Source organism: Pelmatolapia mariae, linkage group LG10_11, assembly GCF_036321145.2.
Source record: "Pelmatolapia mariae isolate MD_Pm_ZW linkage group LG10_11, Pm_UMD_F_2, whole genome shotgun sequence".
Taxonomy (NCBI): Eukaryota; Metazoa; Chordata; class Actinopteri; order Cichliformes; family Cichlidae; genus Pelmatolapia; species Pelmatolapia mariae.
Genome location: NC_086236.1, coordinates 65,401,383 through 65,415,603, shown reverse-complemented (window position 1 = coordinate 65,415,603; position 14,221 = coordinate 65,401,383). Strand labels below are relative to the sequence as shown.

General features: G+C 37.1%; 1 protein-coding gene across 1 annotated transcript; it reads left to right on the top strand.

Annotated features, from left to right (window-relative positions):
• Positions 1 to 1,452: 1,452 nt before the first annotated feature.
• LOC134635525 (sialic acid-binding Ig-like lectin 14) lies at positions 1,453 to 7,552 on the top strand. Its single transcript, XM_063484901.1, has 6 exons — positions 1,453 to 1,846; positions 2,063 to 2,383; positions 4,593 to 4,868; positions 4,962 to 5,246; positions 6,467 to 6,501; positions 7,244 to 7,552. Exons 1-6 carry the CDS (start codon positions 1,453 to 1,455, stop codon positions 7,550 to 7,552), a joined length of 1,620 nt encoding a protein of 539 aa, XP_063340971.1.
• The last annotated feature ends 6,669 nt before the right edge of the window (positions 7,553 to 14,221 follow it).

The window sequence follows — 14,221 nt, the reverse complement described above, 5'->3', positions numbered from 1 at the left end:
ACTGTTTTTGATTCATATGGTTTATGAGACACTTGAGTTTGCTAGACCTGAAAAATAAAAGACACTAAAAAATAGAAAAAAAGAGAAAGACTGATGCAGAATATGGAGGTTTATAGAAGAAAATGAAAATTTAAGTATTTATTCACTGAAGTAAGAGGTAAAGCACCACACACCACACAATGTTGCAACTCAAGTAGACTGCAAACGAGAGGTTTCCATAGAGACAGAAGGCACAACAATGCCTTATTAAGAATAGTACAGATATCACAGAATATAAATAGATAAAGAAAAAAATGTAAATATGCAGAAGTGTTGCAGAGAGGCTGCATGTGGTTGAAAAACGGAAATGCTGTGAGAATTTATTTTAAATCCTTTAAGCTGTTTAATGTCTTTAATGTGCCTCGAGAATCCTTAATGTGACTTTTTAATTTTAATACACGGAGCCATTAACAAAACTTGTTTATTGCTGTACTTGTTGTATTATGTTGAAGTGACGTAAAAATGAGCGAAATGTCTCATGAAAAACTGAATTAAGTACTTCTGCTGGTGTGTCAAATTCTCAAGTTAAGATACAGTTTTTATCAAAAATAAACAAATAAATAATAATAACGAACATATATAAGATATTTAGTGCAACAGAAGGTGCTATATTTATGAAAGCCAGTTTGTAAAAATCAATAGTGTCTGAGAAGAATTTAGTTACAAAATGAGGAAGAAATAGAGATGAGGAAGTGAAACCTGAGATTAAAAAGTCAGCAGAGATCATTGTGCAGAGAAGACTAATAAACAGCAAACAGACTGAGGTAAAAAGAAAAAGTGTAAAATATATTCAAAATGTCTTTTAAAACTCTTAATGAACACTGTTTCCAAATGTCTTCCAAGGAGCTGACTCAGTGCTGGGAAATAAAAAAAATTAAAAAAAAAGCCTGGATGAGATCATTATGCATTCATTATGCACTGTGAAATAAGTGAGCATGTGACATCCTTTAGAGACATTTCTAGACATTATCTTCATACACTGCATGTTTGTCTGTGGAGGGAGAAACTAAATGTGCCAAGGATCAAATCAAGATGTTGGTTCTGCTCTGGTCAGCTGTGCTTTTCTCTGTGACGGGCAGTGATGGTGACACAGGTTTGTATCCTCTTTCCAATTTTATAATTCTTCAGATATTAAATAATCTTCTAACATTTGTATGTAACATTGTTTTTGGACATGCATCCAGGTTATAAATATTTCTTCTTATCTGTTGACTCGTGGTGTCATTTAAAAAAAAATGTGCACACACTGTAAAGGCTACTGTAAAAAAAAGTTCAAATTGTCAATCGGATTGCAAAGAAAACATAAAAAACAGCAAAGGCCACGCAGTCTCAAGAAACAAATTCATTTTTGCTTGCCTAAAACTAAAGTCTGTTTATTTTATCTCCTCCTTTACATTTGCAGTTGATTCAGAAATGAGAAATCCATACTGTGACGGAGAATACTGCGTCACTCTTAATGTGAGAAAATTGACAGCAGAGGCTGGACTCTGTGTTGTGATCCCATGTTCTTTCAAGACTGCTGAAGGCTTTGAAACCCAACATATAGTGTGGTATAAATGTGAAGCATCAGAAGCAGGATGTGATCGTCCTGTCATGATATTTCACACCAACAAAAGCACTGATGTTCAACCTGAGTTTGAAGGACGAGTGTCACTTATTGAGCATGTCATTCAGAACAACTGCAGCATCATCATCAATGATCTCAAAGAGTCTGATTCTGGATCATATCACCTCAGAGTTATTGGTGAACTGAATAGGAAGACAGATGCATTTACATTTATTCCTAAAGTTAATGTCTCTGTTAAAGGTATGAAAAGCTAGATCAAAAACAATAATGTAGGAAATTGAAATGTAGTTCAACATGCTTGTGTTTTATTGTATCTGTGAAACATTTTGCACATTTGTTGACCCTTGTATGCAGCTTACAGGAAGTACAACAATTCCCGATAAACATCTACTTATTTTTTTTTCCTTTTTTAATTCAAGTTCATTTGATTCCACTAATGTACTGTGTTCCCATCAGGTCTTAAACAAAAACCCACAGTAATGATTCCCACACTGACAGAGGGACAGCAGGCCACACTGACCTGCACTGCTCCTGGTCTCTGCTCTGGATCTGTTCCTGAAATCACCTGGACATGGAGAGGAGCAGGAGGGACTGCATCTTACATTGCAGGGAACCGTACTGATTATAAGACAGAGAATCTGACAGCTTTCACACAGAGTCATGTCTCAACTTTGACCTTTAATGCTTTGGCTAAACACCACAAGTCTAATATCACCTGCAAGATCAGCTTTACAGATAAAACAACTACAGTGGGGAGTTCAACTTTGACTGTGAACTGTGAGTATTTCTAAATCTAAATATTTCTATCTAAAATATTCAGAATGCTTTTGAATGTTACAATGCTTTTGAATGAAAGTCAGGAAGTTATATGGAATTTGTCCTTTGTCACATAGATGTGAAGAAAATTAAAATCACTAAGGATACAAGTGTGAAGGAGGGTGAAGCTCTGAATCTGACCTGCAGTGTAGAAAGTTTTCCTCCATCTCTGATTATCTGGTCTAAACATAGTTCCAACACCAGCCTGCACAAAGACACTGGATCAGCAACTCTCTCCATGCTGAATATGACAACGAAAGATTCTGGACAGTACATCTGTACAGCTAAATATATGAACAATATAGTCAACAATACAGACAACAAAGTCAATGTAACAGTCATATGTAAGTACAAACCTTTTTTTTATGTATTTATTATTATTATTATTATTATTATCATAAATGTTATTATTATTATTAATGGCAACCGAAAGCTGAGTTTAGCATTAGAGCCCCAAGAAGGGTCATTTTTTTTGTTTCATGTTACAGCAGTTCTAATCAAAATGTGTGTAAACATTCGTGTTGCTAGGCAAACTGGCATAGTTCAGCCCGTAGTCCCACTTAGTACATCATGAAGGGCCCATGCACCCAAATCCTCACTGTAATCAAAATATGAGTGAAAATGAAGCATTTCCTTGAAATTTTTATTCAAAAAACTTAAACAAAACATGCTATTGGCTATAAACTGCTAATGCTATCCAGCAAAGGGTTAAGTGTCACCCACCTGCTACTGAGATACAAACTTCAAAACAAGAACTTCAAATTTAGGTCAGAGCAATGAGCAATGAGCAATTTTTACATAAATAAATACATTTATATAAATAACACTTAAATCGATTTTCTTTTAAATGAATTGCTATGGGGTCAAAATAATATGCTTGGTGTAAGTATTTTTTTGTCTTGGTTCCACTCATTCAAACTTCAGTATTTGATGAATAAGCCCATTTTAGGAAAAGTCATGAAACATGAGATGATGGGGGTTTTAATTTAACACAGTTACAGGATTTTTAAAGTGCCAATGGTGTCAACATTTATATGTCAGTGACTTTTTTCTCTATCCTTACATTTTTATGTAAGGATAGAGAAAAAAGTCATATTCGAATGTGTTCCACAGATAAAAGGAAACCTCAAATTATTGGCAATACAACTGTTAAAGAGGGAGATGTTCTGAGTTTGACCTGCAGTGTTGATAGTTTCCCTCCACCTGTTATTGCATGGCAAAAAATTAATTCCAACACAAACCTTCAGACTGGAACATACATTGACTTGCACACTGTCTCAGCTACACTTGTCATCCATAATGTGACAGAAAAACATTCTGGACACTACATCTGTACAGCAAAATATCTGGACACAAATGTGTCTTCCTAAGTCAATGTGTCTGTGACTTGTAAGTAGAGTGTGAAGTTATAGTTTAAGGTTATAATTAAACTATAATTCATAATTTAAAATTATACACAATTGTATAAAATGGATAGATAGTCAGATATTATGGTCTCTAGGAATTGTGAAGTATTTTTATGTAAATTTTGGCTTTGAAAATTCATAAAGATGAAATCAAATTAAAAAAAAAAACAGTAAGGTGTTGGGCCAGAGCAACTAGTATGCCTTGGCTTTTTTTTTTCCAAAAGTATTTGGAAATCTCTTCGAGAGATGGAACGCTATTCTTCTATCAGAAGATGATACTATGCACTTTGAGGAACAGGTACAGGTAAACCCAAACAGTGCAAACAAAGCGTACCTTAGAGCAGCGGTCCCTAAACTTTTTTGCTCCACAGACCAGTTTAATGTCAGTCAATATTTTCACAGACCGGCCTTTAAGGTGTCGCGGATAAATACAACAAAATAAAATGATACGACCAATACAAAAACTGTGGTATTTTGTGAATATAATAATAAACGGGAATTCACTGTGTAATTGTCTAACTTAAAACTTAGCAGCGTCCTCCTGAAATGTGCCAACAACATTGAGAGTAACATCCTCCTCTCTGCCCCTTAATGCTTCTGGTCGCTATGATAACGCATAAATGTTTCTTTCAAAATAAGACACAACTACAACACGGGAAAAGAACCAGGGAAACCAAGTTAATGATAAAAACCCTGAAAACCATAAATTTCACACCCGAGCCTCAATGCATTTCTTAAATAAATGACTAAAATGTGTTTTACAGATAAAAGGAAGCCTCAGATCATTGGAAATACAACCGTTAAACTGGGAGATGTTCTGAATCTGACCTGCAGTGTCGAAAGTTTCCCTCCAGCTCTTATAGTCTGGAGAAGTATCACCACAAACCTTCTGACTAAAACTTACCCTGATCTGCACAATGACACTGGATCAGCTACACTTGTCATTCAGAATGTGACAGCAGAACATTCAGGACAGTACATCTGTGCAACCAAACATCTGCACACAACTGTGACTTCATATGTCAACGTGACCGTGACATGTAAGTAGACGGCACTGATCTTAAATCTGAATGTCATCCTTACACTAAAACCAATGCTTCACTTGTTTAATGATCCTAAACATGTGTTCACAGGGTTTTCAAAAATAGTGAATGGCTCTGGATGTGTGCTTCAGTCAGAGGTTTTGACCTGTGTGTGTATCAGTGAAGGGTTTCCTTTACCAACTGTCAAATGGCCTTTTCTCAAGAACCGCACTGATTACTCTGTCCTTACCACTGTGTCAAACCACACAGTAAACAGCACAGTCAGTTTAACTGTGAAAAACAATGGCAGCACTACTTTTGAATGTGTCAGCAGCAATGGAATGGGGGAAGCAAAAGAAAGTCTCACAATCCAAAAAAACTTGCCAGACAATAATAGTAAGTATTTCCAACCAAACATTTTTGAACACCAATTTAACCTCTTAGGACCACATTTGTTAATGCAATTTTTTTAAAAAGACAATCTTCAAACACACATTTGCAGTATGCATTTTAAGCAACATGGAACCAACTTTATTCCTTTTTAAATTCACTTCAATTCACAGTTTTTAGGCTGGAATACCTGAATGTCATCATTGTCTTTTTCACTGGGGCAGTTCTTGCAACAATCATTTGCTGTTTAGCCAAAAATGGCTACAGGTAAGGCTACAGGTGGCTAATTATTATTAGGTTTTCTCTGTAGAGGAATAAATTTGTCTCTCTCTGTCTTTTTCTTCAGAAAAAAACAGAACATTCAAAAATTGAGAAATTCAGATGAGATTTTGGAGATGGAGACACATCAAAATAAACTGGTATTAATTCATCAGACATTTTTTGATTTACTTGTCAAATATGAGTTTCTGCACAGATTTTGATATCTTTGAAGCATCCATAGTTTACTTGTTTACATTTTACTGTAAGTTCCCACATAAAGGTTCTGCAAGAAAGTAGTTCAGATTATTAGCCTTAATAATAAGATTATTTAGATTTTTTTTATTAACTCCTTGTATACAGTGGTGTGAAAAAGTGGTTGCCCCATCCTAGTTTCCTATTTTATTTGTATGTTTGTCACACTTAAATATTTCAGATCATAAAACAACTTTAGATATTAGACAAAGAAAAAAAGTGCACAAAATGCAGTTTAGTTAGGCCAGTCTTCATTTTGTTTTTCCTAAGCCATTCAGAGGTGGACTTGCTGGTGAGTTTTGGATCACTGGCAAAACTGTTTTTTCCACTTTATGCTCATTTACTCAACACTGGTTTTCATCTTGGAACTCTCCCATGGATGCCATTTTTGCCCAGTCTCTTGCTTATGGTGGCGTCATGCACACTGGCCTTAACTGCGGCAAGTGAGGCCTGCAGTTCTTTGGATGTTGTTCTGGGGTCTTTTGTGACCTCTTGGATGAGTTTTCACAATGCTTTTAGTTTTTAGGGCAATTTTGGTCAGCCGGCCACTCAAGATCACCACTATTCCATGTTTTTGCCATTTGTGGATAATGCCTCTCACTGTGGTTCGCGTGGATTCCCACAGATTTAGAAATGTCTTTAGAACCTTTTCCAGACTGACACATCTCAATTACATTGTTTCTTATTTGTTTTTGACTTTTTTTGATTTTGAGGTCTAATCAACTTCATCATGCAGGTCCTATTTACAGTAAGTAATTTCTTGATTGAAAATGGGTGTGGCAGTAATCAGGCCTGGGTGCGGTGAGAGAAATTAAACTCAACTTTCCAAAGATGAGATACACCACCATAACTTTTTCACACAGGGCCATGCAGCTTTGGATTTCTTCCCTCTTAACAATGTACACCTTCATTTAGAAAATGCATTTTGTGTTCAGTTGTGTTATCTTTGTCTAAGATTTAAATTTGTTTGTTTATCTGAAATTTAATTTAAACACTTTTTCACACCACTGTGTGCACTTTAAAGTGGATATGAAACACCACATATATAAAGGTTAATTTACATCATGGATGTATGTTAACTAACTAATAACAAAACAAATAACATTGTGGAAAGTAAGGAGGTCAGTTTAAGGGGGTCATCTTTGTACTGTTCCTGGCTGCAACAATGAGTTTTATCTTAAGAAACCAAGGATATAATGTCCACTTTCACTGTCTCTTTTTATCAGTAATTGGAATTGAAATTTAAATCTATGCAACATTAATTTCATACATAAAGGGACACCATGAGTTTTAGCTGAGAATATGTTTCAAATCCTTGGCATGTCTTCTTTAACAGTTTTTTTTTAAGTACATTTTAAGCAATTGCGATAAATTAAGCTTCAGTTCTTTCATCAAGCTGATTGTCAGGGCATAAAAAGAAAAATAACCCAGAATGAAACAATGTAAATGTGCAAGACATGAATGAGTCTCTTTTCTGTTGTCTTTAACAGGTATATAATGGTGAAGCATTACAAGACAATCAGACCCTGAGCTCAAACAGTGGGCCAAAAGAAGTGGAGTATGCCAATATTAATTTTTCCCTGCTGAAAAGAACCAGTGGCAGGGAGGCAGCAAGAAAGCAAGAGAGCACAAAGACAGACTATGCTGAAATTAAGAAAGTGGTCGAAGAACAATGGGGAGATGATGCTGGGGAGGAAGGAGACATATTGGAGGACCAAGAGAAGAATGTGATAATGGAGTTGAAACACTGTGAACCAGAAAGGGTAGAAGGGCGAGATGAGGCAGTGAATGAAATGTGAAGGATATAACCAATGGAATTTGAGGAGTGTTTTGTTATGGAGTTATTTAAAACCATTATTAAGGTATCAGAGTGTCCATTTAGGAGCCCAAGATGGAACCACCTCAGTGATTAATGGTCTCAGATTGGTTTTTGATACTTTATTTGAGAAGGATAAATATATTGGCATATTGGTCAGCCAAAAATATACTTCTTAAAGCCAATTATAATCCCATTTTGAGCAAATACTAATCAACTGAATTTTTAAGGAAAAGGACAGGTCAGCCTCTCGCCCTCTCAGCTGTTTATCACAATCAAATAATATTAACCATTTGAACTGAGCAAAAAGGAGACAGTATAGATTAAAAGGCATTCAGAATAATGAGTGGGAAGACAAAGACAATATATTAAAGCTAATATATATTAAAGCTAAGCTTAAATGTCTTTCTTGAAGCAATCAAAACATACAAGGAAAATGTAAGCTACCTATTGCATTTTTATTGATATATGCTCAACTTCTTTTTTTTTTTTTTACTCTTTGATTTATTATAAATTGACTGAACAATAGATCTAGCCAGCCCACTAATAAAGGAGTAAAGGTTTGTTAGGGCTTCCTCACCCACTCTGTTGGGCCATGACTTATACAGCACAGCAAGGGCACACCCAGTTAATTATTTTACTTACTTATTAATTTCCATTTTCATGTGCAACCTAGCATAGCTAATATGGAGCCACAATTAGCAGCGCTTAGCTGGGAACTGGCAGGATCAGCCCAAGGCTAGCCTGGGTTCTTGCTTCTCCAGCACTTCTGTGTAGCTGCCCACCATGACCCACATCCATCGGTCCCTAGAGCAATGTCTTCTGGTGACCTCACATTGTGGATGATGTTATTACATATTTCATGGATGCTGAAGCATGTTTCAGAGCAATGTGTGTCCAGCAGAGGGCAGTGTTTGACTAATGACAACCATTCTGCTGTGCTGAAACTGATTGACTGCTTAACAAATTAATTTAATCTACTTTGCCTTAAAGTTTAAGTTTATTTTAGTTTCAAATGTGTTGGATTTTCAGTGGCTCTTTCTGTGTCTTTTAAGACATCCTGTATTTGTGAAATGAAATGAATGTATAACTATAATAGAGTATACCACATTCATATTGAGCGTAGAAATTTCCCTTCACCTGGCTAATATTGCAAATGGTGAAAGCCAGGGGCGATTCTAGGATCAGAGCTTTGGGGGTGCTGAGCACCCAGAGAGCTGCCCATCCAGGCAAGGTAAACTTTAATCGTCACGATGAGACTTCTTCCCCATCTCTGTCAGTCCCTGCATCCTTAAATGTCTCCAGTTGTCCCGAGTTCCCTCTGACTGTCTCCTTGGTGCATTTAAACCCCTGTTCCTCCCTGTCCTCATCGTCTGTTGTCTTCATCTCCTTTATCAGTCATCATAATTTTACCATCTCTGTGCAAGTCTGCAAATTTCTTTATTAAATCATAAGATTCTTAAATTCATCAAGTCTCTCTGTGCCTGGGTCCTCGTCACAAAACATGACATCACTGTTTTGTACATTTTAACACAATTTAATCCCCACATTTGTGAAAGAAAAGCAAAACACTTTTTTGAAAAGTCTGTAACAAAACCATCAAATCTGATAAAGGTTATTTAAATGCTGCAAAAGAAGAATGGATTGGAATGTAAAACAAAAAATACATATCCTAACCTTAATTACTGCGGGAGAATAATGAATGATGCTCATAGTGAGTAAAAAGTAAACTGAGTGCATTTTTTGGACAGAGATTCACTTTTAAAGTGTATGTATAATACAATACAGATACATAAAAAATACACTCCAAATTTTGGTGGTCAAGTCTCTCAAGTATCTCTTTCTCAACTGACATCACAGCCAGGTGCTGGAGTCTGCTTTGACCCATGGTCCTTCTCAGCCAGGTATGGAGCTGACTTAAGACACTAAAAGACCTTTCATAGCTACAGCTGCTAACTGGGTTTGTTAGGGCAACCTGAATAACAGTTTTCAGTGTGGGGAAGATCTGATTATCCAGAAGATTGTACAATGTTAACATATCTGCAATGGCACCAGCCTCACTCTTGAGCTTCAAAAAGTTTTTGGCAACTGTGACTTCCTCTGACTGAAGCTCAATATGGTAATGCAGTGCCAGGGCTGACAACCCAGTTTGTTTTGCAGATTCTGTATAGCAGCTTTAATATAGGGAGAACACAACTTCCAGATTGTATGAGTAAAATTAGTTGTTTTTTTTTCTTTGCCAGTTTAACAGTTTCTGTTTTGCCTGTTAGTATTCCTTGTCTGTTTTCTTACCTGGTTCTTCCTGACATTGTACTTCCTTCTCATGTTCTCCTCTTTCCTCTCTCCCTCTTTGGACTGACAATCATACACAAATAGATTGTATTCAAGTAGATTTAAAAAATAATAATACTATTAAGATCACTAATAAAAAAGTCCTCTCTCAGTGTACTTTCAACCAAAAGGCAAATAACCAAACCACATGTACATCTAATAAAGGATATAAATATTGAAACACTGATCCAACATTATCCTTTATTGATGGATCATTTGATCTTACACTTTTACCTGAATGTGGCTCCTTTTTTTGAAAAAATCTTCCTCATATCCATTATGAACCTGGCTGTCTCTCTGTACATACACACACACACACAACAGGAGTTATAAGGTTAATAGGCATCCAGTCAGTTAGCTAGTTAGTACCTTGGGTTCAATATCGGCACATGCACATATGACAAAATAACCAGTTTCTCTCATTACATTTCAAACAGGACAGTGGTAAAAACAGTAGGCTACGGACAATGCTAAGTTTTAGATTTTAAATAGGCTATATAAATTTCAATGGGAGCAACAGGACGGTCAAATATCGCTGATTTTACTACAGAGCAGGACGGATTGTAGGGTAGCAAACATAGTCGGGAAACACGTTTTCAACCCAGCAGGTTACCTGGGTGTAATGTTTTTCAGCTAAAAAGAAACATGGCCTGACTCCTACCTAACTATATAAAGAGTAACTGAAGGTTAAATGCAGCTAATATGTCCTGTTTTAAGGCAGGCGCTTCCACCTCCGCTCCGCTGCGTCTCAGCCACCATCTTTCTGGCAGCAACAGAGCTAGAGCCAGGGTAGGGGAGAGCCGAGCTGGAACAAACCATTTTGGGAGGGGGGGTTATCTATACTTTTGTTGTTAAAATGTTCCATCTCAATTACGTACTGTATGCTTTTTATATTTTTAGTAGTGTGTCCCACAAACAGCAAATATTGTCAAAAAAAAGTAAGAAATCTTTGGGGGTGCTTTGATTCAAAAATGGGCTAAAATCGCAAATGGTGAAAGCCAAAGCAAACCTTAACCTGATGTTTGGAGTGAATTGTTTCTTTACATTTGAACCCAAATATTGCCTTTTAATTTAAAATTAAGGTGAACAGTGTACTGTGTAGATTATAGTGTACAACAGTAGGGATTGTTGGCATGCAAATATTTAACTCAGTGACTGGTTACAACATGGTTTTGCTCTCTGTTGCGTCATCAGTGAACATACAGGCTGGCAGTGATAGTCTGAACTTTAAGTTAGAAGAGGAAGTAATTAGGGAGTACAGTGATGCATAAAGTTATGTTTAAGTGATCACAGTGATAGAGGGAACAAGTATTTAAAGCAGGTTCATATTTATAAAAGGCAACATGTTTTCTCTCTGTGGTATGTTTTCTCATATTGAATTACCATAAAAAATGTATTTATAATAATGGATTGCTTTTATATAGCGCTTATCGGGGCCCTCAAAGCGCTATACAATTCCACTATTCATTCACTCTCACACACTGGTGGAGGCAAGCTACAGTTGTAGCCGCAGCTGCCTTGGGGCAGACTGACAGAAGCGAGGCTGCCATATCGCGCCATCGGCCCCTCTGGCCATCACCAGTAGGCAGTAGGTGAAGTGTCTTGCCCAAGGACACAACAACCAAGACTGTCCGAGCCGGGGCTCGAACCGGCAACCTTCCGGTTACAAGACGAACTGACAACTCTTCGAGCCACGATCGCCCGCACGATTTATCTATATATATATATATACAGCGCCAAATCACAACAACAGTTTTCTCAAGGCACTTTATATTGTAAGGTGAAACCCTACAGTATTACATAGAAAGCCCCAACAATCAGATGACCCCCTGTGAGGAAGTACTTAGTGACAGTGGGAGGGAAAAAAATCCTGTTTAACACCAAGAAATTCTCAGACTCTTTTTATTGTCGTCGTCATCGTCATCATCATCATCATCATCATCACCTTTATTTATAAAACACTTTAAAACAACCAACCAGGCCAGCACAGAGGTTTTATGCTGTCTTTTACGAGTTCCTGTTGGCAGTTGTGCAGCGGTATTTTGAACCAGCTGAAATTGTGAGAGCAGCAACTGACTGACCCCCACATAAAGTTACAGTAGTCCAAATGGGAAGAAATAAAAGCATGTGTAGCCCAGATGGAAAAAAAAAACATATTTACACCAATGATAGAGAAGAGTATTTATCCTCTTTATTTTAACTGTCCACATCAACAAAGCGTCATATTTCCTATGACCATTGAATGCACCGCTCAGTTCACCCCACGTGAGGGCACCTAGCTCAGCGACCAATCGGAGCCTACCCAGGCCGCATTGACCCTGTCAGCCAGGAAGTGAGGTGAAAGTGCATGGTGCTCCCGGGTTTTTCTCATCTCAGCAAGAGGAGCGGAGGCATCTGCTACTCAAACCGAGAAATCCACGGACGAAAGAGAGGGAAAACAAAGAATTGAGAGGAAGGAAAGCCAGCATACTTACCTGCTGGAAGTCCGGAGTCGAGTGGCTGGATGAAGGAGAGAAGCAACGTCGGCTAACCACTAGTGCTGGACGATATGACGATATATATCGTGTGGACGATAGAAAAGTGTCTATCGTGCCATTTGTCTTCTATCGTTTATATCGTACTAACCCAAATTTTATAAATTATTACATAAAATATATAATTAACCCTTTACAACCGGTCGGAGCAGGCACACTCCGTTTTACCTAACTATTTTTAAATCCCTGTAGAACTGGAACCACGTAAGGTAGTGCAATATTTTTTTTTTTTGCATGTGAAATCGGAGGAGTTGTACTTACATCTAATGCCATTAGCTTGTCCAAGGTCACGGTTTCCTTCCACATATAACTTTGGAAAAATTGCATAAGAAGCACTTGCAGCAACAAAAACATAATATTCCAAAGTTGCAGCAACAAAAAGATAATATTCCAGGAACACGCTTTGCCGACGTTCATAAGACTTCCTACGTTGGCATATACGTCAGCGCAAACTATCGCATGTCCACCATTACCTGGCCGAAACCGGAAGTGATGTCATTTTCGCGAAAGGGCCTTATCAGCCTATGTTGGTGTTTTTAAAAGACATGTTTGACTTTATGCTTTTCTGTATCGTTTCTGGGATGCTTAGAACTCAAATTACACTGTTGGAAATAGTTTATTTTGATGCATTATAATATTTATTTTCGTTTTTCCTGTAGTATATAAAAATTTGTGTATCTCAAAAATAAAACTATGAAGACACTCAAAATAAATTTCTTGTGGTTGGAAACTTTTGTATTTACAGTTTTGAGGGATACACCTCTTAATTTTTTTTTACCTAGAAATATATGTAAAAAACAAAACAAAAACGATTTTAAATTTTTTTGTAGTTTATTGCACTACAGGTTTTTGCAATTTATGTAGTTACTATGGACTTAATGCATAAATATTATTAAAATTTGGGCTATAACGGTTGTATTGATATATGGAAACTTGAAATACTCCCACAAGTGGCACTACAGCATGTAAAAACATAAAAATAAGCTCTGGCGGACTTGGTTCTATGGTAGGTCTTAAAGGGTTAAATAGCCTGTGGCAAATATATTAGTGTTGTCTTCTCACTATACATGCTCTTAACTTTATGCAAGAAAAAATAAAGTATAAAAAAAAAGATATTTTTCGCAAAGAAACTCCGTCTCGTGGTTTGCGAGCTGGTGCTGCTGTACGTGCACCCGGATTTGCGACATACTTTACGGTAACTCAAAACAAAGACTGCACCCTCGGCACTCGCTGTTTACAGACTGCGTACTTTCTAGATGACCACAGGTCAGGTGGCATATCGTGATATATATCGTTATCGTGATATAAAATAATTCATATCATGATAAATATTTTTTCCATATCGCCCAGCACTACTAACCACTCACCTTTCATCCGGAGAGCTGCTGCAATTCCGACACCAGTGTGTTGGGCTTTTGTGAAACAGAGCAACGGTCAGGTTTTTTTTGGAGAGGACAGAAAAGTCCAAGGACCAGGACGATATTCCGGTTGTGATAGATGGCGAGCCAACCACTTTGAGGACGATCTACCCCAAAGAAGATACACACCCACACACTCATACATTCCAATTACATTCACAAGGACCTTTGAAGTTGGCTATCGCCAGCTTAACTCTAAATTCTTAAAGGGCCCCAGCGAGTACTTTTATTTTGTTTGAGTGTGCACACTATTTATTTTATTTTATACTTTTTTCTGTACAAATTGGACAATATCTGTTATACCTTGTAACAATACAAGAGTGGCTACTCAAAAGTTAATATTCTGTCCAGGTCATTATTGCTGCTCAA

Coding starts and splice junctions, on each gene's coding strand:
- LOC134635525 (XM_063484901.1), top strand. CDS start 1,453: ATGAGAAATCCATACTGTGACGGAGAATACTGCGTCACTCTTAATGTG. Junction 2,384..4,592: donor TTCAACTTTGACTGTGAACT/GTGAGTATTTCT, acceptor TGTGTTTTACAG/ATAAAAGGAAGCCTCAGATC. Junction 6,502..7,243: donor TCATGCAGGTCCTATTTACA/GTAAGTAATTTC, acceptor TGTCTTTAACAG/GTATATAATGGTGAAGCATT.